The following is a 26,024-nucleotide window of genomic DNA, read 5'->3' as shown; positions in this document are numbered from 1 at the left end:
CAGAACTTCACACCACCCCCAAACTGAAACTCTGTCCCATGGGACACTCAGTCCCCAATGCTCCCCTTCTCCAGCCTCTGACAGCCACCATGCTACTTTCTGTCTCTATGAGTTTGATGGCTCCAGGTCCTCATGTAAGTGGAACCATACAGGATTTGTCTTATTTCCCTTAGCACAATGTCGTTGAGGGACCTTATCATAATCTCTATCAGAATCTCCTTCCTTTCAAGGCTGAATGATATTCCATGGTGTGTACAGAGCACACTTCACTTCATCCATCATGGACACTTAGGTTGCTCCCACCTTTCAGCTGTTGTGAACCATGCTGCCATGAACATGGCTGTGCCTATATCTACCCAAGTCCCTGCTTTCAATTCTGGATATACACTCACAAGCGAGACTGCTGGATCGTCTGGGGAGTCTGTTTAATTTTTTTAAGGAAGTGCTATGCTGTTTCCTATGGCGGCTGCTCTTTGCCCCCTCTTTGCCTGTTTTCCTACGAGAAGCTCACCCATGGCGTTAAGTCTTGGGGTACACTCCTTCCCTGGGCTCACACTCTCCAGGCTCCAGCTCTTGCCTCCCCTGATTTCTCCAATGTGTTCTTGCTGCTCCTGGCTGGTCACTGGCTTCCTTGCTGTCTCTCCCCATCCATGTCCCGTGGCCCAGTCTCCAGCCCTTTCCCTGCCAGGCACACCTGTTCTCCTCCTGCATCCATGGGCCTTCCTGCAGCCCACATGTCAACCTCACTGTTAGGGGAGGATTCTGAGGCCTCAAGTAGCCCATGGCCACGCACCCTGGTGGAGAGGTCACAGGTGCAGGCTTTGGAGTTTAGACAGTGCTGACATGGCCACACCCCATGCTGCCCGTGCAACCTGGCAAGTTACTGCTATGTGTCAGCAGGGCCTACTCAAAGACGGCTATAGCCAGTCCTCTTGGAAATCTTGAATTTAGGTGCCGGGAAGCATGACCTTTGGAGTGGAGGACAGAATGGGTCCAGGGAGTGAGAAAATTAGGAACCAATTTCTTATGAAAAAATCTATTCTATTTTTGACTCTAGCAATAAAATCACAAATATAACTGCATGGAAAATATGTCTAAGAGATGATGTTGAAAATGTTTTTTGATGAAGAAGGGATGTTTGAAAAGTACCAAGACTGTCCCAAAACCATTGGACTCCCTTTGCAGAATTCCAACACATGTGGGTCTTCCTTCATTCTGGCTGCATGCTGTCTGGGGGCCCTCCCCAGACTCTCAGGGAGCATCTCCACCCAGAACCATCTGGCTTTGCCCCAGTTCCTTCCACAGCAGTAGTGAACAGAGACAGAAGGCAGTCCTGAGGCCGACCAGAACAGGCGAGAGCTATCCCAAGCTGCAGATCTGCTCAACACAGGCCTTCAAATCCCCAGACATCAACTGTTCCTTCCCTGACCAATCCTGTAAGTGTAAAATGCTTTAGATTGACATTGTTCCAAATGACGTTTGCCTGATTTGTTACCTGTATGTTTCAGAGTAGGAGCTAAAATGATGAGGAAGATGACCGTCTGAGCTTTCATGTGCCCACTGACCAAGTTTAAGGGGACAACATGTCCCGAAGCAGGGTTTGTTTTCTATTTAGCTCTTTGCATGTTTCCAATAAGGAATGGAGGAAAATATAGCGCAAGGAAGGGTAGAGTATGCAAATTTGAGTTTCCACACAAGCAACTAATTACTTAGAATTTTTAAAAAGAGCCTCAGGACACAGAAGCTAACATTTTGGCCTGGAAATTAAAAATATCAAACTGTTTCTTCATTAAATTGGTAGCATTTGAGTGTTATGCTCAGTTTGTTTTGTGCAAATCCACATGCAAACATACGTAATTACGAGCATTTAGGCATCCCAACCATTCTTTTTGAGTTATTTAAAAACTCATCTACAACAGATGGCTACTGCAGAGGGCTAGTTTGTTCTCTGCCAGTTGTGATGACTAAAGTACAATTTGGTTTTGACCCTATGATTGCATGTGCAGTTAACTTGCTTTTCTTTCTGAACCGACACATACACAACTCAAGAGTTTTTCTTGATTGTCAATTTACAAGTGAAAGTTCCTAAAAAGAAGCTAGAGCAACCTAAAGTGTGATCTTGGTGTGAGGTGCAGAATCAGAGGCAGGCCTTGGGCTCTGGCCCAACCAGCCCCTGTGTCCTACAAAAGGTAGGAGACTTGGGCTTTAAGGAAGAAACCACTTCACACCCATCAGGATGGCCTAAAAGAAGGAAGGAAATTTTGATACGTACTACAAATGGGTGAACCTTAAAGACATTACGTTAAGTGAAATAAGCCAGGCACAAAAGGACAAATCCTGTGTGATTCCACTTACACGAGGCACCTAAAGTAGTCAAATTCATAGAGACAGAAAGTAGAATGGTGGTTGCCAGAGGCTAAGGTGGGGGTCAATGGAGAGTGTTATAGGCTGAATTATGTCCCCTCCAAAATTTATTCATCGAAGTCTTAGACCCCAGAACCTCAGAATATGATTATATTTGGAGATAAAGCCTTTAAAAAGGTAATTAACATAAAATGAGATTATTAGGGTGGGCCCTAATCCAATATGACCAGTGTCCTTATAAAAAGATGACACAGCAGAAGGGGAGAAGTCAGCTTTCTGCAAGCCAAGAAGACACCAATCCCGCTGACACCTTGATCCAGGAATTCCAGACTCCAGAACTTTGAGAAACTAAATTTCTATTGTTTGAGCTGCCCAGTCCGTGGGATTCTGTTACAGCAGCCTGAGCTGACTAACCTGGGCAGCTGTAGCTAGGGCTGCAGGCATAGGGTTTCAGCCTGGGAATAAGACAAAGCTCTGGGGGAGGGATGGTGGAACAGGGCACACAACTCAGCAAATGTGCTTAATGCCACTGAGCTGTCCACTTCAACATGGTGAAAATGGCAAATGTTATATGTATTTTACCACAATATGAACTTTTTCTTTTTTAAAAAAAAGGAAAGTGGGAACTTACTTTGCTTCCAGAGCCAAGGCGATGATGCCAGCCACCATGGGGGCAGAGACTGAGGTCCCGGTGTGGCCATCGGTACAGCGCTGACGCAGATCAGTGGTGACCTGGGGAGAGACAAGCACAGTGAGGCGGTGATGACAGACAGGCTAATTCACCCTCTGGAGAAGGCAAGGCTACTTCAGGTGCCACTAACTGGCAAGCGTGACCCTGGGTCCCAGGAACAAATAAGGTGTTAGGCAAATGCATCTCTCAGCAACCACAGGTTTCCACAACATCTGGTGCTCCCTGCTCAATCACTTTGCAGGAAGACAGGTAGGGACAAGGAGGCCAGCTGGGAGCACAGACCGTAAGCTTTGATAATAATAGATCAGCTGGTTCCCTCTCTACTGCAGAAGCTCATGTGGAAAAAATGGTAGAACAACATGAAACCAAGAAGCACCCCACAAGTCCTCCTCCCTGGGTCTGCTGGACTTTGTGCCCTGTCACCAATATCCAAGAATACCCATGGCAAGACCATCAGAGTCCACACTAGTGACCCCTAAGTCACCCCCTGACTTCAGAGCAGCTGGAGGTACCCAGGTGGCTGAGAGAGAGTTTCCGCCTTTAGCCAGCAGGTTATAAGTAGGTCCTCCACCAGGATGTCCTTCTGAAGAAGCAGATCAACCTGGCGTGTTCTTGACCTTCCAAGACCTGCTACGCAGGGCAACAAGGCAGGAACTGCTAGCTGCGGGCTCTGCCTGCCCTCCTTGGAGGCACTGGTCCAGGCTGGGTGTGGGATGGATTCTGGACCTCACTACCGCTCAGGCTGATATGTATCTCCCTTTGGACTGAAATGGGAAGCAGGTGCTGGGGGTTCAGCCTGTGTGGGTTCAGCTGTGCTAGGTGGGATTGTGGTCCCCATCATCTTTGTCCCCTGGTGTTATTCCGATGAGCTTTGCAGATGGAGTTAAGGTTGGTAGCCAGCCAGCCTTAAAGCAGGAAGATTATCCTGGATTCTTGAGTAGACCTGGTGCCACCACAGGGCCCTTCACCTTGGAAGAGGAAGGCAGCAAGGCTGTCAGAGAGAAGAAGCATTAGGACTGGACCCACTGCTGCTGGCATTGAAGAGGGTGTTGAGGGGCAAGCCAAAGAATGTGGGTGGCCTCTAGAGGCTGAGAATGGGCCCCAGCTGACAGCCAACAAGGAAACGGGAAATTCAGTCCCAGAACCACAAGGACCTGAGTTTTGCCAACACTGCCAACAGCCCAAGTGGGCAAGGAAGCAGACTCTCCCTGGAGCCTCCAGAAGGAACCACAGCCCTGCCAGCACCTTGGCCTTGGCCTCGCAAGACTCAAAGCAGAGACTCGGTTGAAACTCTGGACTTCTGGCCTACAGGACCATGAAATATCAATTTGTGCTGTTTTAAGCTGCTAAGTTTGCGATAATTTGTTATGGCAGAAATAGGAAAGTCACACCCACCCACCACAGGGCTCCAGTAGCCGATTTGCCTAAACTTTGAGAATCAATTTCATAGTGAGAGCAATGCAGATCCTCTTCCAAACTCAGCACCTTCCTTGCACACGTTTTAGCTGGGCCAACAACTGTCTAGGGAAGTGGGGGTCTGGCCTGTGTCACACACACAGGAAGATCTGACAGGAATGCCAACAGAGACCAGCTTCCTCCTTGCTTGTTTCAGTGGGGCCAGGATACCTCAACATGGGGAGGGCAGCTGAGGGCATGGGAAAAGGGACAAGAATGCCCCCCTCTCTGACCCCAGCATCTTCATATGCAAATGGACACCATGATATAGATTTCAGGGGTTCTCGGCAGATCACATCGGGGCACCTGAACATACTTGTGCTTGGTAAATGGTGGCCAGGAGGAGAAACTAGGGTGGCTGGGCAGGAGGCCATGCTCCCAAGAGCATGTGAGGCTCACAGCTGGCTCTCCAGCTTCAGAGAAGGGGGTCCTGGGGAGTGAACAGAGGGGCCTACCCTGGGAGTGATGGCTGAACCAAGGTGGACAGCCCCTCCTGAGTTCTAGTGCTATGCCTGGGATACAGCTCGTGTTCAGTGAATGAACATACCCTCCCGTTCTGGTGAGAGATGCTTTCTTTAGGTTTTACTCCTCTATAAAGAGTCATGTCTCACCATGGGACCTCCCTCGCTCCAGGTGGGCACCTGTCCACATTCCCCAGACTCAGAGGGACAGAGAATGCAGGGGGACAGCGTTGTAATTGCCATGAAAGTCCTGCCTGAATGCTGGGACTGTGATATATCGACTGTCCTGAGCAGCACTCGTCTCCCTGGAGTATGTCTAAGAGGACTCAGCAAAAACTGGGCTCTAGTAGAGCTGAAAATAACACTGTTCATACTGTCAGAGCAGACTTCCCGGGCAGCGACCAAGACAAAGTATGTTTTCTCTTCTACCCCTCTCCAAACTATGCCCTTCTTACCCACATACTATTGCTCATGGAAGAGAATTTAAAAATAAAGAAAGAAAGAAAATCAAAGCATTTTATAGCCAAGGCATGTACACATGCATGGCATACGAACACACATGCTGACATGATTCGTGATGCAAATAAAGCTGCAAGTCCTGCTTCCAGGGTTGAGAGACACCATCCTGCCTGCACACAGTCCACATTATAAACTGTCCCATAACTTAGCAAATTCGAACTTGCATCCATTTGGCCAGCAAGACTATGTTGGGTTTTGGCACAAGTGTCTGTCTAATAAGACCCCAGCAAGCCTGTGCTCCAATGAGCTGGATTTCTAGGTAAACAGGACACCATTCAGCATCTCAGCTGCCCGTCCCAGGGGGGCGTACTCGGGCAGAAAAGGAAAATAACAAATTAATACCTTAGTTAACCAGCCCAAGCCGCTACCAGGCTGGTGACGGAACGATGGCAGCTGACCTTTCACCGGTGCAGAGCAAAGCAGAGAATAGGAAGCCTGTATGCTCCCACAGAAAAGTGTAAAAATAAATTTGCGAATAACTTCTAAAGATGTGGTTGAGCAGCCAGAGAAATGAAAAGATGCTAGTGAGCTTTAAAATTTAACCATGTCTGGCCAGCTCCATGGTCTCATTTTTAAAATGTCTACAAGTCAACTTAATGACTGTGCATTTCAATTCTGCATTAATTTGAACTGGAAACCCTCCCTTCCTCCTTTTTTTTTTTTTTTTTTTTTTTTTTTAAAGTAGAAAAGTATGTAGGGAAAGAAAAAGCATAAATTCTACTGGAGTACTAAAACAGTTACCTTTTAAAAGATAAATCATGCTTATGTTCACTTAAGTGAGTGGAACAGACAGAAACCACTGCTCGACTTAAAAGTGTCCAGGAAAAGTATTTCTGTAGCAACAGAATGCCTAGAAAAACTCTTGGATTTCTAGAATGTCTCAGTATAAAACCAAGTCTTTCTCTTACTCTATTGTACATGCTGGAACTGGATGGGTTCATTGGATTCCAAGAGATGTGACCACAGAATTTCAGAGTTAAAACAAGACATCATGAGAAGGAACCTCATTCTTAAATAATATTTTTAGATCTCTAAAACCAGAGAGGGGTTTAATTGCTATTTCTGTGCAAAGATTAGAAAGCCAGTGTCCGAGGAAGGCTGCCAAGGGACTGGGGTTTACCTCGAGGCTCAAATTGTTTGCCGATGGGTGAGGCTGGGACCCTGGGATCCAGAATAATCTGGCCTCAATCTAACCCATATTTCTGAGAAAGGGAGAAGAAACTCATTCCCAGAGGGCTGAAGCACACACTGTAAGCACTCCAACTTGCCAGGAGAACTTACGATTTTTCGCTCATAAAAGGCTCCGCTGCTGTAGGTGGTGGCCAGGGTGGAGGCACACTCTTCCAGATACCAGGGCTTGTAGCCATTCTCGGTGGCGCTGCTGACGGAGATGGTGTAGATGCTATTGGTGTAGCCATCACACGAGCAGTAGTCCCCCTCTCTCCCACCGTTCCCAGATGCCCAGACGAAAATAGAGCCCAGGCCCTGCCGGCCCTAGAGGGAACAAGAGGAACAAGGCTTAGCCCCACAGCCAGAACCTCGTAGGGTGGGTCTCACCCCCGACCTAGAGTCCCATCTCCCAAATGTTCCTTCAAAGGGGATAAGAAGGGTGCGTTCAGAACATCTGGATGCTGCTGAGAGCATGGTTTTGGGGGCTGTTTCGATTTTAATGGTGTGCTTTTGCCTGTGGCAGCAGCCCTAAAATTGCAGAATCACAGGATCATACGAGGGAAAGGGGCCAGAAAAACTCCTCTGTTCCTCACAGGAAAATCCAGGGTCCCAACACAAGCTGCTCTATTCCACAGCCATGCCTATCATTTCCATTATAATGGCCTAGGATCAAAGAGACCTAGCAGTGCTGCAAATAACACTGAGATTATAGATGATGGTGGAATTTATAACTTTAATTTTTCTGGGTTGAAAGAGCTGGTCTGGTGGGGAAAAGAATGATTTTTCTGGAAAACATACTTGAAGAAGTACCCTTCTTGCACAGTGAGAGGGATAGGACCATGAACTCTGGGTGAAGACAGAATAGGTGAAAAGGGTTATGTCCAGGAAGCTGGTAGCAGCTTGTGGGTGTCCTGTCAGAGCTCCCCATGGTCTCTGCTGTGGGTAAGTATCAGGGTGGTCTGATTCACATCACTAGCCAAGTCCAGAGCCTCATTTGTGTGTAGGTTTTCTTTCCTTTTTTTTTTTTTTTTTGAGACAGGGGTCTTACCCAGGCTGGTCTGGAACTCCTGGGCTCAGGCGATCCTCCTGCCTTAGCCTTTAGGGTAGCTGTGCTTACAAAAGTGCGCCGCCATGCCCAGCTGTGCACCGGTGTACATTGTTAAGAACGTACACACAAGAGCAAATCTTTGAAAGACAGCAGCTGGTCAGGGTAGATTCCTGAAGCTCTGCTCTATCTCATACCCACAGGATGGATGATTTCTGACCACACTGAGAATCATTCCAGCCACAAATACCAGCTAAAGATTAGCGAGTGGAAGACTGAACCGACCGATATAGTCCAGATGGCTGGATGGGCTGGTGGTACACAGCCGGCCCGAGAGCAGGGCCAGCGTTCACTTCCATGGGAAACTGGAGCCACTGGCTGGCTACCACATCCTTACTGAGGACTCTCCTTCCCAAACAAATGGAGGAAATTTATACTTATGCTCAACAATTGACCAACTTAAAGATAACTTACACCCCAATTCTGCAATCCCCATAGAGCCAAATTGAAGTCTGCTGCTGACCAAACATGTCACACTCACTTTTGGAGCACAATGAGTGGACCTGCCTGCTCTGTACACTCACGCCACGGAGGTTTGTAAACTAAGAAGACTCCAGCTCCAACTTGAGCCTCCCAGGAAAGCCCACAGGAAAGTTCTTGAAGCCCACGCAGCCCCGCTGCTTAAGGCTGCCTTGTCCACTCTGCTTTCTGCATCCGCAAGGTGAACCTTGTCTGGGTGGCCAAGAGCTCAACAGAAAGGTCACTCCCAGAAAAGCTAACCTTCTGAGAAAAAGGCACAAAGAGCTCAGGAAGGTGGTGTGTGTGTGTGCCTGTGATTACCTGCAGGAAGAGATTCAGCTGAAGCCGGTTTAAAGCGACTACAACGCAAATCAAAAGGTATTTAACCCATCAGAGCCTCTCCTTATTCCAGGTGAGAATTAGTCCTAGACACTGCCACTCCTAACTCCCCACCCCACTTGAAATGACTCATAAAATGTCCTTTTGCAAGGTGGAGCATGCAACCTTACTGCTCCAGGAGCAGAGAGAATGGCCAAAAACAGCGCTCCCCAAACTTAAATGTGCACACCCTGGAGTCACCTGGGAACCCTGTTACAATGCAGACTTGCACCCCAAAGTCCAGGGTGGGCCTGAGAGTGTGCATCCCTAATGAGGTCCCAGAGGATGCCAGTGCTGCTAGCTCTGGACCCCACTTTGAATACCAAGAGCCTGAAATGCTCAAGGTTTGCATTTACAGCATGCACCATGCATTTATTATGAGACCAACCCACCCTCATAGGTGTCAACATATCAACAACCTTTCCCCTCCTTAAAACGGTTTCCGGGAAGGAGACATGGAAATGAGGTGAGGAAACAGATCTGAGGAGTGTAGAGATGTTTTAACTGTCTCTGAAGACTTTATTTTCACTTCCCAGATCTTCCAGTGGCTTCATGGAAGCCATGGGACAGAAGCTGTAGGGGACGTTTCAACCCTAGCCGTGAACTTGCACTTCTTTTCAGTAAACTCACAACTTCAACCCAATCAAATCGTATTTCAGTGTCTTCCCTGGGGAGGGAGAGTTCATTTCATGAGCTCAGAAGCACTGCTACTGAGGGCTAGCCAACACCGGCTACCTGGAGGCGGCCAGTGTCTTTAGCCACAGCAATGTCTAATCGCCCCTTCTGAATAACCAGGTGTGAGAGGAGTAAGGCTTCCCAAGGACCAACATTAAATAGATCTTTATGCCAAGTTACAGCTTCTGCAGTCTCCCACCACCAGACCACATCATCTACCAGAGATAAAGTCGGATTTTACAGAAGATTGTAGGTGACAAATAGGGCCACAAGGAGGAAAAACAGGTGGGGGAATGGGGTTTGGTTTGAGATCATCAAATTTCTAGGAGGATTTTCAGTGACAGATTGAGACAGTTGCAATTTAAGTTTCTCTGTATGACATATTTTACTTCCAAATGACGAAAAAAAAATCAAATGACCTCAGTATTTCACGAAACTGTGACAAGAATGAGGGGAAACCACATGGTCCCTTCTGCAACTTTCCCACTCCCCTAACAGCTGGATGAAACCAACACTGCTCAGAATTCACAACGCAAAGATCCCTCTCTGCAGCTCCAACCTCCCCAAGCCTCGCATAGGCTCTGTGAACCAGAGAGCCCAAACGATCACTGCCAAACAACCAGAATCCCTCCTGGAGAGAGGGTGCCTCATCCTAGGAGCTCAATCTTTGGAAATCATCCCATAGAAATGACAGACGCTCAGCAGTAACCCCATCCAAAGCAATATGTTCTATGCAGGAAATGCCATCTCCAGCTTACCTACCCTCTCCAAAGCTTAAATTTAGCTTAATTTTTTTTTTTTTTTTTGAGACGGAGTCTCACTCTGTCACCCGGGCTGGAGTGCAGTGGCCGGATCCCAGCTCACTGCAACCTCTACCTCCCGGGTTTACGCCATTCTCCTGCCTCAGCCTCCCGAGTAGCTGGGACTACAGGCACCCGCCACCTCGCCTGGCTAGTTTTTTTGTATTTTTTTTAGTAGAGACGGGGTTTCACCGTGTTAGCCAGGATGGTCTTGATCACCTGACCTCGTGATCAGCCCGTCTTGGCCTCCCAAAGTGCTGGGATTACAGGCTTGAGCCACTGCGCCCAGCCCTAGCTTAATATTTAAGATGTCTCGTTTATCATCAAGACTGAGATCCAAGCGATCTAGTGAGTTGGGGCTGGGAGCCAAGTAATGGAAGGGTGATTTATGTATTCGGCAGTTATTGGTGGATAGCAGCTGACTTGGTCGTAGCTGAGTCTGCCAGCACTCACTCGGCCCAGCCTCGGGCCTGGCTTGGGGGCTCAGCAGCCTGATTGAAGCTGCCTTGGTGTTTTCTTGGAGGAATGGAGATAAAGGAAGCTGTCCAGTGTCACAAGGATGCACACTAGGTCCCGTGCTGTGTGCGTGCATGTGGTGTCTACACTGCCCCTCTTCCTTAATTTTCCTTCTCACATTGAGTGTCTGGGTGAGTACTAAACTTGGAGGGACATGGGGGTAGATACCCCATATTTGGTCATTGGTTTCTCAGGCATTCAAGCCCTGAGTGGTTGGGGGGTAGGGGCAGTAGAGGAGGAAGCTTCTGCCTCACACTTGCAGAATGACACCAAGTCCTTCAGAGGACGTGCAGGCGGGTGCAGCTGGCAGGAGGTGGAAGATGCAGTGTAGGCCTGATGCCCGGGAAAGGTAAGAAGTAGAAGAAACTCCAGGGTTTCAGCAGGGCAGCAGAGCTGGAGGGTCTTCTAAAAGAAAAATGCTCATCCCCATAAGAGGAAAGTAATAGATAGTGACCAAACTCAATGCACCCAGGAAAGCAATCAAATGATATTACTTAGAGAAAGGAAATCATGAACACAGTTTAAAAACAGATTCCTCCTCTGGGACAGGACTCAGGGGTGGGCACAGAGAGACAGAGAAAGACTGTTTGCAATATAATCTCTTCCTATTATCTGACTGACTTATTAGCTGTTTATGAGCCACTGTGTAATCACTATGCATGGGTTATAATACGAGAACTTTAAAAATATTTTAAATGATATAAATTGAATGGGCTCGACTTCTGCCACCACCTCCCCATTCTCCCATCCCCCACAGGAGAAGTCAGAGAAGCCTGGACTTCCTGCTGGAACTCCCTGTCCCCATTCCATACAACAGGCACTGACCACACATTGAACTTTGGGCTGGGGCCTGTTCAGCCACCCAGGGCCTCCTGGAAGCTGACCACAGCTCTGTCTGCCTGTTCCAAGAAGCTGTCCTCACCCAGAAATCTGCCTTGCCACCCTGCTTGTAAGAACTGGCTCATCTACAGCCACCCCCTCCCCCTTCCTCAGCCTTCCTGACACACAAGGATCCGGAACCAAAGACCACAGAGTGGCTGGCAGGTGGCCTCGCAGGAGCCTGCCAGCCTCCCCTTGGCCCATCAGCAGAGAAGCATCTTTGCTCTGCCTAGCCCCTTGTGAGGTTCTCCTGGAGAAGTTCGAATTGGGCTGGGCTGTGTGCTGGTAGGGGACACCCTGACCACTGCTTCCTGCTGCAGTGGGGCCTGGGTGAGTACATACCCCGCAATGAATGCAGAAAGTTCCACGGCTGGGTATTTCTAAGGGCAGGTGTGCCGAGGCCCCTGCACAGTCCAAGAAACAGGCCAGGGGAGCTGCCTTGGACCCCTGTCACCCACCTGTGTACCCCCTTCAGCCAGGGATAGGCAAACTCCAAGGCAGAAAGGGTTGTGCTAGCAGTGACCACCTGGTTGTCACTGGAACAGCTGTTCTGGAACAAGGCAAAAACACTTCTGCTCTCGTTGGTAAAGAGCCACTTCTCAGACTTCCCAAGTGACTCCTCCACACTGGCCCTGGCACCTGGCACAGCAGAGTCTTCCCAGTCTTGTTTCAGGGCTGTGGCCAGTGTCACTCTGATATTTAATTGTTAAAAATGTTTACTGTCACCCTTGTCCCAGAGTGCTCCCTTGTAGCCCTGGGTTACTCACACCTTTTTAATGCCATACTCGAAAGCCTGCTTAGCCAGTCGGCCGGGCCCGTCCACCGTCTTCCCATCGTCGTCTGGCCCCCAGCTGGCACTGTAAATGTCGATGTAGTTGGGTCTGATGCCCAGCGACTTTGCCTCGACCACATCTGTGACGTCGCCATCCAGCATGCGGATGCCTGAAAGCAGAGGAGGCTCAATGTCGGCACCCAGCGCTCCGGGCACACAGCGATGGGAACCCGGGCCCAGGAAACTCAGACAAGGACACTGCATCACAGAGTCCCTCCCCAGCAGGGGCTGTTCCCTGTCATTTTGCAAAACTGGCTCCTCTTCTCCATGCTGGCTGATGTGAAAGAATTAAAATGACAACTCATGCCAGGGCAACAAAAGAAACCAAGCTACTTCCCAAAGAGAGAGTTTAGTTTCCCTCAGTGCTATGATGTCCTGCTGGTATCTAAAAATGCATATTTCTGTTTCTTATTTTAAAAAACAAGAACTATTATAATAATAATTATTATTACTTTGAGACAGAGTCTCACTCAGTCACCCAGTCTGGAGGGCAGTGGTGCAATCTTGGCTCAAAGCAACCTCCACCTCCCGGGTTCAAGTGATTCTCCTGCCTCAGCCTCCCGAGTAGCTGGGACTACAGGCACACACCACCATGCCTGGCTAACTTTTTTATTTTTAATAGAGACAGGGTTTGGCCATGTTGGTCAGGCTGGTCTCGAAAAGTTTCACAACCTCAAGTGATCCACCTGCCTCAAACTCCCAAAGTGCTGGGATTACAGGCTTGAGCCACCACTCCCAGCTAAAACGCACATTTCTATAATGGAACTCCAGAGCCTTTTCAACTCTCCCAGCTGTTGAGAGTTCACATCTGTTTCTCTTTCCTTTATAATTCTACTCTGACGTACAACTTATGATGTACCAAATGATGAGCTTTCAACCTGGAAGACAGAGGCCTGCACTCTAGGTTATAATGGAGGGGACTGGGGTCTTGGACTTCGCTGGCCAGCTCATCTCCATTTGGGTTTGGGATCTATGTTTCCTGGAGGGGTCTTTAGAGGTGGGGACTCCAGCTTCCTCAAGAGCACCGCAAAAAGAGAGGGGTGAGGGGCTCCCACAAATCTCTCCCAATGCCTGCCATCCCAGCCACAGGCCTCCCTTCTTGCCTCATACTTGGCATCTGCCTTTATCACTGGTTGCCCTCTGCAGCCAGAAAGTCACCCAAACAACAGTGCCTCCCCCAGAGAAGGCATCTGAGAAAGGCCTGGCATGAAACGGGGAAGCAGAGGGGTAATGACGGCCATGGACACACTCTTCCTGGATTCTAGTAGATACAGAAAGTTGACTTCTCTGGGGCTCAGGGAATCTTGCCACCCAAACCTGGGTCAACTCTCTTCATGGCCATTTGACACCCACAGCTCCCCGCTTAGAGGCCCCTGGGAGCCCGTCACCCACAGGGCCCAGCTCTGTGTGTGTGATGACCATGCCTTCATCAAGACAAATTCTAAATCTTAGAGCTATTTAAGACGCAATGGAAAAGAGGACTTCTTCTGATTGCAAGAATAGTATATGCTCTTGCCCAAACTTTGGGAAATAGAGAAATAAGCAAAAATATTTTGGCTATTTTATTTTCTTTTTTTTGTTTTAGAGACGGGGTCTCATTCTGTCACCCAGGCTGGAATGCAGTGACACAGATCATAGCTCACTGCAGCCTCGAATGCCTGAGCTCAAGCAATCATCCCACCTCAGCCTCCCAAGCAGTGAGGACCACAGGTGCACACCACTGCACCTGGCTGGTTATTTTCTTCTAGTCTTTTTCTTTGCCTCTAGCATACACTTTCTTTCCAAATCCTTTTTTTCCCCCACTGAGCTTTATACAGAGCATTCCCCTGTGCCATTAAAGACTCTTCCAAGGCTTAGTGGCTGCAGCTCCCTGCCACCATGCACACACTGCTGGCCCAGGCAGCCTTCCTTCTGAGGTTCACCTTCTGAAGTAGGGGTTCCCCACCTCACCCACCCTAGTCTGCGCCTGTTTGTTCTATATCCCAGAATCTACATCAACATGTAGTACATACTCAAAAGCAGAAACTTTAAATATGATTGACTTTAAAAAACAAAATTGTGACTTTTCCCTGAGGTTAGAAGAGGTGGTGCAGGACTCATGCAGAAGAGTCACAGGAAGGAGACCCTGGAGGTAACACCCTCCCTGGATGCTCAGGGACAAACATTTTATGTGAGTGGAATCCTACTGTCCCATCCACTTAAATGATAATCATGGGTAAGCTGTTTTGATGGAAATTGACAGAAATTGATGGAAATTGATTCAAATGTTCTTGTCCTATAATCTTTCACCCAGTAGCACATGGATTATAAACAAATAACTAAATGTACTTCTTGACTTGCCAGGGTAAGAAACTTCCAACCTAAAAGGAATTTGAAGATGATTACGCTGCAGTAAATTCTTCCATTCCATCCATTCATTCTACCCAGTTTTGAAGGTTCAGGTTTCCCTAAGGTTTTCCCCTTAACATATACCCTGAACTTTCCCAGGCATGAATCAAGACAGAGAATACAAGAGTCACCACAGACAGTTCTTGGGCAGCCAGGTAGGGTAGTTGGTAGTGGGAAAGGGAGGACAGCTCTAGGGCTCAGCACACTGACCTTAACACTTCGGTGGGACACCAAGATTAACTGGAAATTTCTGCTCCAAAAGCCTGGAGTTGTATTCAAAATCAATGTCAGAGCAATTTATACCAAAGCAATAGCAAGGCTGAGGCATAGGAGACATCAGAAGTTCAACAACAGTGCTAGAGCCACTTGGCAGTGTCAGCCAAGTGGGCATGGGCAGTGATTAAGGATGGGGCTGAAGTCACGGGAAGAGCCATCTCTTAATAGCTTGAAGGCCTTAACAAAGAGCAGCAGGAATAAACTTAATTTCCGTGTTATCTATCTTCTCTTCTGGCTCCACCTATTTGCCTTCCTCTCTTTCCTACCTCAGCGACCTGGCTGCAGCACGGCCCAGGGAAGCCACCAGTGTCCAGGCACTGAGATAGCACAGGGCAAGTGGACTTGGATGCCTTGACGCCTGCTCCCAAGGGAAGGCCCACAGAGTGGAGCTGTCACCCACAGTGTGCCTCGGAGCCTGCAGGAGGGAGACAGGGCATGCCACGGGTGAAGACCTTGCCTTCATCAACAACTGTGACCAGGTAGTAGTGACTTTGAAGTTCTCCCGTCTCGCTAAGCCTTAGTCTTCTGCATACTGCAATGATGACAGTTATCATATATAGAGGGATGTCAAACAAATGAAATTGGATGATCCAGGTAAAGGGTCTGGCACACATTCAACGTGTGTGTTTGCTGCTAGTTTGACCCCACCGAGCCTCAGTTTTCCCATCTGTAAAAATGGAGGTAATAACAATAACTGATTGGTTTTTCTTTTTGTTTTCTAAAAACATATGACTTGATAAGCACAAAAGATTGTATGTCACATACACGTTAGTTGTAAAGCCTAATAAAAAAATGGATACCCATGAACCCTCCACCCCTGATGCAAGAACAGGAACGTGACCCACTGGGGGCCTCTACTCCTGTGTCCTCCCTGTCACCCCCCGCTTCTCAGAGAAAAATGATCAGATTTTTTGGATTATTCATGCCATTGCCTTTTTTTTTTTTTTTTTTTGCCCAGGCTGTTGCCCAGGCTGGAGGGCAGTGGCGCCATTTTGGCTCACTGCAACCTCCGCCTCCCAGGTTCAAGTGATTCTCCCTGCCTCAGCCAACCAAGTAGCTGAGATTACAGACACCCACCGCCACATGTGGCTAAGTTTTGTGTTTTTTAGTAGAAACAGGGTTTCACCATGTTGGCCAGGCTGGTCTTGAACTCCCGATCTCAGGTTATCTGCCCACCTCACATGCCATTGCTTTTTAAATACTACTAGTTTAATACAATTGTATATATGCTTAAGTGATATATTATTTAATTTTGTTTGTACTGAGAATTAATCCTTTGTTGGTAATACAGGTTACAAAAATCTTCTCCCAGTGTATGCTTGATCTTCTCACTGTGTTTATGGTATCTCTTGATAAACAGAGGTTCTTAATTTTAATAGAGCAAGAGCTCACCTCGCTGTGAAGATCAAAGGAGTCATAACAGGGGCCAACCTTCTCTGGGTTTGTTGGCATCTATTGTAAGGTTCCTTCCCCGCTTTTATAGGCAGGGCAGAGCCACCTCTAGGCCCAGCCCACATGGGCTGTAGCATCAGCTCATTGTACTTCCTCCTTTCCGGGTAGAGAGGAGGGGTCGGGTGGACATGAAGTGGGGTGTTTCCCAAACCTTTGGTCCATGTGCCTGGCATCCCATCTCCATGGCGGCAGTGTCAGGGACACTGGGCCCAAGTGTCCAGCTCTCTCAGCTGGGAACCTCCAAGAGAAGGGCCAGGGCCAGGACCAGTGCAAGAGGCTGGCAAGGGCATGGCCCCTGGCAAGATACAGAACAGCTCACAGCAGGGGGAAGAAAGTGGGGTCAGAGAGTCCTGGGGTGGAATCTCGCTTCTGCATGACCTTGGGCCATGGTCTCAACCTCTCTAAATCATGTTTTCTACAATATTTATCTACTGGGGCAGTTAAGAAGCTTAATGAAAAGCTAAGTTGAGGCCCTGGTCTCGGTACTGCTGGATAAATGGCAGCAGGGTTCTTTTTGCCCTTACATTCGGCCATGGACTCTCCAGGGGAGGAGACCTCACTGGTCACCCAGGGGGTCAAGACCAATTCTGATGCTCTAATGGTGAAACTGATCCTATTCTAGGATTCTCTCTATAAGTTATAGGTGTTGAAATGCCTATTTTTGAACAAGAAGAACGGGATGCCAGGAGACATCCAAAAATACATAAAAACATATGACCAGAATGATTTCCCAACACCTCTCACCATGCTTTTCATCTTGGAAGAAGACTGACTGATGTGTGGGAAAGCAAGCATCATGCGCTTAGATTTTAATGAAGCATCTATTTTCCCCAACACTGACAAGTTGCCAAAAAAGAAAAGGTAAATATTTTCAGTAGAAGCCTGCTGTTCCAACATGAGCTTTAAATGTGAATGGCTCTCTGGAAATGCCAAGGAGAAGAAAAACAGTAATGATTTCTCTAATGAAAAAAGAAAGACCCATTTACTATAAAATGTCAGATATAAATTTGATTTGGGCAAATCGTTTTGGTGGCATAGATGGCAATGAGCTCCTCATTGTCAGCTTGCTAACAGTCTGCTTTTTGGCATGCTGGGTTCAGAGCACAGTGTGGCACAACAAACACGCCTGCCCGGTCCCCTCTAAGGACAAGTCTGTGGGTGTGAGGCAGGAGGAGTGTTGAGTAGAAGGAAGATGGTTGCTTTGGAGAACCTGGTGCCTTTGTGTTTGAGGGAAGAACTCGGGGTGCTATGGGAACCAATCCCCGCACTGACACTTCCAGCTGCCCACAGAAGCTCCATCCAGGAAAGAATCACACCAGTTTGCCTTGCTTTAAATAATACATGCATTCCTATAAAATCTCCTAAACCCAATAATATTTTAAATGCCCTGGGAGAACTTGCTGAAATGAATGATTTTATAAGTCACCTAATTAAGTTAAAAACAAACAAACAAAACTTTAAAAAAGCCACTTTTTTTTCATAGTGACCTGTCTTTCCTCCCTTTCCCCTGCTTCCAATTTTTTTTTTTTTTTTTTCCAAGACAGAGTCTCCCTCTGTCATCCAGGCTGGAGAGCAGTGGCGTGATCTCAGCTCACTGCAACCTTGCCTCCCAGGTTCAAGTGATTCTCCTGCCTCAGCCACTGGAGTAGCTGGGATTACAGGTACATGCCACCACGCCCGGCTAATTTTTCTATTTTTAGTAGAGATGGGGCTTCGCCATGTTGGCCAGGCTGGTCTCAAACTCCTGACCTCAAGTGATCCACCCATCTCAGCCTCCCAAAGTGCTGGGATTACAGGTATGAACCACCATCCCCGGCCTCCTGCTTCTAATGTATGTCTCAACTTTCCAAATAGCAGGCTTGTATAAGGCAAGGTGAACCTATCAACATGCAGCTGGCCCCAGTCAGCACCAGACACAGCCTTTCCCCTGAAAACTTTCTAGGAAGCTCAGCATTAAGAGCAATGGGAAGAACACACCCACACGCCCACACACACATGCACACATGCACATCAACACAAGTCAGCCCTCCTGCCCAGGTGGTTAACGGCTGGAGTAAGGCAGGGAGCAGGACATGCCAGGCCCACTTTTGTTTATTGAGAAGTAATGTATTTTGCCTTCAGCAAATGAATGGCAATGCAGAAGCAATGAATAGCAGCAAATAAAATTAGACTGTCGCTTCCTGAGTGTGACAAATAGGCCTCCCCAACACATTTTGCTCATTAGCCCTGGGTTTATTTTAGTACGTCCACAGAGAATTATGTTTTGTTTTTGTTTTGTTTTTTCAGTAAAACTATAGCACATTCTGTTCCATGAGCAGCCATTCTGGGCCAAGTAAGGTTTCAACAGTTATTTAGAAATGCTACAATCCTAAAAGGTTTCTGTCAACCCTCATTATCACCTAAGACAATAGACACGACTCTCAAATTGCTAACTATGCCCCCACAGGACAGCCTTGTTCTAGGAACTCCAGGGACCTGTGGTCTGCCGAGTTGTCAAGGCAGATCTACGTTCACCATTGTGACATCAAGTGTGTGGGGACCCACGGGGAATCACCAGGCCAAATCTCTTCCTGCTTCCTGTTCTGTTCCTGATGCCCTGATGGAGCCACTCCACCTCCTTCTAGAGTGGAAACGCAGCTATAGCCAGCGGTGTCCTGCACACGGCCCTGGATCCAGGAGATGTGGTCTGTCTCAGGTCGGGTCCTGTGATAACTAAGACTGGCTTCCCCAGTCTGTGGTCCATGTGTCTGGCATCCCATCTCCATAGCGGTGTCATGGACACAGGTGCCCAGCTTTCTCAGCCAGCAACCTCCAAGAGAAGGGCCACGACCAGTGTGGTCTGGCAAGGGTATGGCCCCTGGCAAGACACAGAGCAGCTCATGGTAGGGTGAAGAGAGCTGGGGTCAGAGAGTCCTGGGGTGTAATCTCGGCTCTGCATGACCTTGGGCCATAGTCTCAGCCTCTTTAAATCATGTTTTCTATAACATTTATCTGCCAAGGCAGTTGAGAAGATTAATGAAAAGCTAAGTTGAGGCCCTGGCCCTGGTACTGCATCTGGGATAACTTCGGTATTACCTATCTTCTCTTCTGGCTCCATCTATTTCCCTTCCTCTTGTATTTTCAGTATCTGATGCTTTGACATCTGGGGCTTGCTGACCCTGGAGAGACTGTTCCTTCAGGGGCTACCCAGTGTCTCGGGATAGTAAACTACCCATCAGGAGTGTGCTTTTCACATGCAAGCCAACTAATCCAGAGTCTGCACCCCAGCCCCCTCCATCACAGGCTCTCACACACCAAGCCACTACTCCCCTAACCTCACCACCCAAGGCCAGGTGTCAGGCAGCTAGGGACAGCTCCTATTCCCCTGAGTCTGCTGAAATTATTCAAACTAGCTGATTCTGAACTTGCCTTCTCTGCCTCACCCACACCTTCCCACAGAAACCACCATAAGGCCTCTGGCCTGTGTTTTCCCCTTTCTCCTGCCTCCTGATGGACCCCAGTACTTCCCTGTGTGGCCCTGCATGCAGTACTGGGATACATCCTCTTGGGAACTGTAACAAACCACCTTTTCAATGCATGGCAGTGGTCTCCTCATCAGCTGGCCTTGCCAAACCTAAATAATAAGGAAAACGATTGTATATATTTAAATAGATCTCTCTTTGATAATTGGGTCCTATTGATTCTTCAGAGAACAATATAAAACTGGAAAAGCCTTAGCCATGGTCTAGAGATTTGACATCTAGGCTGACCCTTTCATGGTCTTCCTACTAGGGAATGAGGGCTGGAGAACAGAAGTGCATGGCCCAGGTACTCACAGGGAGCCAGTGAGAGCCGGCAGCTTGGGACGCAGGACAGGACAGCAGGCTTCTGAGCCAGACGGAGCACCTGTACATCTGCACCGCACATGAGGACGGCAAGGAACCCCAGAGGAGGCACACGTGCAAAGAAAGCAAACTCATGTCCTGAATGGACCTCTGAAGGAGACATGGACGGTGAAAAGGAGACGTTCACGCCGCCATGAACAAAGGCCACCCTGGAGCTTGTTTCTAAGACTTAGCATGCTCTCTTCCGTCTCTTTGCTTCTTTCTTATGTACACCCAGGAAGAAAGCCTCTCAGCAGCCATCTCGGGATCTGTGCAGCCCACAGCATTCGAGAGCCAGCCTCACCCATCCTCTGCGCGTGTCTGCAGGAGGGCAGCCTGGGGAGGGCACGGCCACCAGGGAGACACAGGGCAGAAGGGGCTATGCCAGTTCTTGCCCATCTCCTCGTTCCTATGGCTCCTGCTTAGCCTGGGGATGCTCAGATCTAGCAGGCAGGGGCCTTGGATAAGGATGTGTCGGGGGGAGGTGAGGGACAAGGAAGTGGGGAACCCCTGCTCCCTGATAGCACCAGCTCCTAATATTCACCAAATCCCCCCAAACCCCCCAGTGCATTTTAAATCCTCTTGCAGTTGAAAATGCACTGGGAACCTTTGAAGATTAATCTACAGCTTAAACTGTTCTCTTAAAATGCTCACAAGCCTAAACTGCTTAATGGAAACACTAATGAGACTGAATTCTGTGACTCAGAATTAACATAATTAACCAATTTATGGGCATGGATTAATTTAGCTGTTATGTACTTAACATTTTTGTGTTTATGAAAGGAAAAACAGGATTCAGTTCCCCAATCAAAATATGGAGCAAAAACGCCAACAGGAATCTAGTCGCTGCTGTTTACTTTTCCTTCCCAGAAACAAGGTAAACACGCTCTGAAAAGATGCGCCTATGTCCGGGGGCCTGAGCTGGGGAGCTTTTCTGTTTGTCAGGTGGGAGGGCTCCCTGCGGTCTCCAGCTGCCCTGCTCCCTTGCTGTAGGCCCCAAATGCAGCCTACTCCAGACCCACCTCAGGGATCCTGCCCTGTGGGCTGGCGATGCTTGTCAAAAGCAGGGAGGCTGGGCACAGTGGCTCACGCCTGTAATCCCAGCACTTTGGGAGGCTGGGGCGGGCGGATCACAAGGTCAGGAGATTGAGACCATCCTGGCTAACACAGTGAAACACTGTCTCTACTAAAAATGCAAAAAATTAGCCAGGTGTGGTGGCGGGTGCCTGTAGTCCCAGCTACTCGGGAAGCTGAGGCAGGAGAACGGCGTGAACCCGGGACGGGGAGCTTGCAGTGAGCTGAAATCGTGCCACTACACTCCAGCCTGGGCGACAGAGCGAGACTCTGTTTAAAAAAAAAAAAAAAAAATGCAGGGAAACTATACCATAATGCAGTGTCCCTCATGACACCCCTCCTGCCTTAGGAAAGTGTCTGAATCTTGTTAAGTATCAGCACATGTGAGGAACTTGCTAAAGGGTAGAAGCCTGGTAAAGTTAAAGGGGTGAGGGCCCCACTCACCTGCCCTGTATCTTGCAAACTTCCCTGAGACAGCAGGTTCCACTCCGGCTAAGCCAGCACACCTGGCTCCCCAGCAAGCTTTTCTGAGGATGCCGCATGGGGCACGAAGCCAGGAGGACCTGGTGCAGTGGATGGGCTCACATCCTCAGCCTGCATTCTAGGAGGGACCTTCACATTGTTTTGTTTTGTTTTGTTTTTTGAGTTAGAGTCTTGCTCTGTTGCTCAGGCTGGAGTGGAGTGCCACAATCATGGCTCAGTGCAGCTTCAAACATCTAGGCTTAAGAGACCTCCCTGCCTCAGCCTCCTGAGTGGCTAGGATTACAGGCATGAGCCACCATGCCTGGCTAATTTTTAAATTTTTTGTAGACACAGGATCTCACTATGTTGTTGAGGCTGGTTTCAAACTCCTGGCCTCAAGTGATCCTCCTGCCTTGGCCTCCCAAAATGCAGGGATTTTAAGTGTGAGCCACTATGCTTTGCCAGGGCCTTTACAATTCTGCAGGCCCCAGCAGGAAGGGCTTGCCATCAGCTCAGCCTGCACTCACCTTGTAGGTGAGCTGATGGCAGTGGAGGCAGCCAAGTCTGAGAGCCCCCCACCACCAATGCCACCCTGAAGCAGATGGGCTGGGAGGGAAGGAGCATCAGAGAGAGAGAAAGAAGGAGAACTATGTGCCAGGCCAAAATTAAAAAGACAAAAAGGTGAACGGAGCAAGAGAGGAAAGAAAGAATGAATGAGAAGAGGGGCTAGGAAATGCCTGCTGCCCTCTCTCGCTCCCTCCTGTGCTGCTCCCATTATCGTAATTTTTTAGGCCAGGAGGAAGAGGCGAGGCCAAGATATGCTTGGAAGGAATCAGAATTCAGTCAAGAAGAATACAGTTATACACTGTGAAGGCTTCCCCTTCTGCTTCTGTTTCTGGCCACTGGGCTTGGTGGCACCTGTTCTCATCTGGTCACCATTATGTCCTAGCAACAGAGGGCTACGATTGCAAAGGTGGAATCCAGGCTTCAGGGCAACAGGCCTGAGCTCAAGCCTCTGCTCTGCCTCTTGGCAGCTGAGTGAACCCGGACGTGGCAATTCATCTCTCTGTTAGTCTCCCCTTGTGGGAAACGGCCAAGATAACGTCCAATGCACAGACGCCCACTAAGAACTGGATGCAAAGATGACTACAAGTGCTTGGCAATCAACAGCAATCAGCAAGAGGTGTCACCATCTGCCTCACAGTGAAAAGACTCGGGACACCCAACCCAGGAGGAAGACTGAGCACGCAGCCTACCTCTCCCCAGGGCCTGGATCCCTAGGAATAAAACTTAAAACGAACAAATCTGAACCAGCCCTGGGAAACGAGATCAGCAGAGACAAGCTGCCTTGAGGCATTGAGGAAAGACCGGAAGTGGAGGGCATCAGGTGGCAGCAGGAGGCGGTGTCCTGGCAGGAGGACATCTGAGTGGGGAATGATTCCAGAGCTGAGGAAGGTGCCAGGCCAGGTGTGCAAGGACAGGAGGAGCCCCAAACAGGCCTCGGAGTAAGGAGCCAGGGTGGCAGGTCAGAGGCTGAGTGGGGACAGCAGCAGACTCATCTTGAGGCTGATGCAGTGAGACAGGGTCCCGAGGCCAGAGCACCAGGATGATGTCCTGGGAATGGGGAGTCTTTCTAGCACCCTCTCAAAATGCTATCCAGGAACAGGTCCCTCCACTCCACATCACAGAAAGACCCCTGCCATCAGACCAGACAACCACCCACAGCCACATGTGGATCTGTGAGCACACGCAGGGGTGGACAACCAAGAAGTAGCCCATGTTTGAGGAAAACCAATCCCAAGAAAGAGGGGCACCCAGTTAAAAAGCAATATGAACCAAACCAGAGGGACCCGAGGAGACAGGGCTAATAGAACAAATGGAAAAAACCACACACAATAAGTAGGCCAAATGCCATGGTAAGGAACCGTGGCACCACCCCCACCTACGGCAGTACAGCCTGAGTGGTGAGCCTAGACCTCCACCCACGTGAGGATGAAATGAGGCGTCCAACCCTGCTGCTGGGGCATGTCAGGAAACAGCAGGTAGGAAGCAGGGCTTTTACCCCCAGCAACCTCAAAAGGGGCCCACTTGCGTGGTGCCAGCAGATACCATGCCATGAACCTGGTCTTCCAACCACACCCAGCAGTAACAAAGTGTCCGCTCCCTCTCCTGGAGTTGTGTCAGGATGCCTGGTGGAGAGTCAGAAGCCTCACTGTTGCTCACAGTAATGAGGGGACCTGCACTGTGGGGTCATGGGAGGCACACAGGGAGTAGGAACCCCCGCCCCTACTCAGCACTGATGAGGAGCCTTCCCACCCTTGGGTATCAGTGGAGGGTGAATGGGGGCCCTGGACATACCTACATCTGGCAATAATGAAATGGTACCCCTTGTCCTCTACAGCAACAGTGCCAGAGAGAGCCAGCTGAAACAGAAGGCTGAAATCAGGTATAGCCTCATAACATAATGAGAAAATGTACAGGTTTCAAAGGAATATCACATGTCATTCCAAGAACAACTAGGAAGATCTCAAATGCATAAAGAAAGACAATCACCGATGCCAACATGGAGGAAACAGGGATGCTGGAACCATCTGACATTTTATTCATTTTCTTCCTTTTTTTAGGTTTACCTTTAAAAATTATTTTTAATTTTTAAGGATATATTAGTTGTATATTAATAAAGATTTTAAAGAGGCCATGATAAAAACACCTAGGTGAGCAATTACAAATATGCCTAAAACAAATGAAAAAATAGAAAGTCTCAATAAAGAAACCGAAAGTTTCAGCAAAGAAACAGAAGATATAAAGAGGAACCAAGTAGAATTATTAGAACTGAAAATACAATAATCAAAAAGTTCAGTGGATGGGCTCAATAACAGAACCCACAGGACAGAATAAAGAGTGAATTAGAAATTAAAAAAATATACACATAGAATTACCTAATCTGAACAACATAAAGAAAAAAATTTTTTAAATATGAACAGAGTATTAGGGACTTGCGAGACTATAACAAAGATCTAAACTTCATGTCACTAGAGTGGACAAGAGGAGAGGGAAAAGGGCCAGGCATGGTGGCTCACACCTGTAATCCCAGCACTTTGGGAGGCCAAGGCAGGAGGACTGCCTGTGCCCAGGAGTTCGAGGTTACAGTTCGCTATGATCGCCCCTCTGCACTCCAGCCTGAGCAACAGAATGAGACCCATCTCAAAAAATAAATAAATAAATAAAAGAAGAAGAAGAAGAAGGAGAGGAAAAAGAAGTGGGGGCTGGAAAAGTTCTCAAAGAAATAATGGCTAAATGCTCTCTAAATTTGGCAAGAGATATAAACCTACGGATTCACCAAGTTTACTTTCAAGTTTTCTAAATTACATTTGATGGCTGAAGCAAAAATTACAACACTGTCTGATGTGGTTCTAAATGAATGTATGTTTGAGATGGATGTATATTACAAACATAAATGGGAGAGAATAATGGGATATAAAGGAAGGTAAGGCTTCTATACCTCACTCACGCTGGTAAAGTGACAACATCCATAAAATTGATTGTGATAAGTTACGTGTGTATAATACCAAGGGAAGCCACTAAAAAAGCTATACAGGAAGATATACTCAGAAACATTATACACCAAGTGAAATTCTAAAAAATGTTCAAGTAACCCACAGGAAGGTGGAAAAAAAAATAGAGAAACTAAATACAGAGAAAAAAAATAGAGAAGGTAAAATGGCAGACTTAACCCCTAATGTATCAATAATTACATTAAATATTAACTATCTAAATACAGTAATTAAAAGAGATTGGCAAGTGAATCTGAAAACATTGCTAATGTTTGACAGCAGACTAGGGGGCTATAGTTAGCAGCAATACATATTTCAATGTAGAAGAGAGGACTTGAAATGTTACCAACACATTGACATGATAAATACCCAAGATGACGGATACCCTAAACATCTTGATCATTCTACATTCTATGCATGTAGAAAACATTCACATGTACCTCACAAATATGTAAAATACTGTTTATCAACAAAGGAAAAAAAAAGAGGCAATTTCTACTATATTGTACTCTCTAACAAAATTTTTGTAAAAGAAAAATAAATAAATAAAAACATGGCCCAAATATATGCTATCTACAGGAGACTCAATTCAAATATAACAATATAGGCAGGTTGAAAGCAAAAAGATGGAAAAATATATACCATACAACC

At 47.8% G+C, this 26,024-nt stretch overlaps 1 protein-coding gene across 3 annotated transcripts in view; it reads right to left on the bottom strand.

The window, feature by feature from the left end:
• Positions 1 to 26,024, bottom strand: part of PCSK6 (proprotein convertase subtilisin/kexin type 6) — a 188,852-nt gene that overhangs the window by 86,090 nt on the left and 76,738 nt on the right. For all 3 annotated transcript variants that reach the window (XM_030930124.1, XM_030930125.1, XM_030930123.1), the window contains exons 7-9: positions 12,242 to 12,414; positions 6,772 to 6,984; positions 2,996 to 3,096 (exon numbers count right to left, since the gene is read on the bottom strand). In XM_030930124.1, coding sequence (XP_030785984.1) covers positions 2,996 to 3,096; positions 6,772 to 6,984; positions 12,242 to 12,414 — 487 coding nt within the window. The remainder of the gene's footprint in view (positions 1 to 2,995; positions 3,097 to 6,771; positions 6,985 to 12,241; positions 12,415 to 26,024) is intronic.

The sequence above is a fragment of the Rhinopithecus roxellana genome, chromosome 5, assembly GCF_007565055.1.
Source record: "Rhinopithecus roxellana isolate Shanxi Qingling chromosome 5, ASM756505v1, whole genome shotgun sequence".
NCBI lineage: Eukaryota > Metazoa > Chordata > Mammalia > Primates > Cercopithecidae > Rhinopithecus > Rhinopithecus roxellana.
The sequence above is the reverse complement of the archived record's forward strand: the minus strand, read 5'-3'. Positions and strand labels throughout refer to the sequence as shown.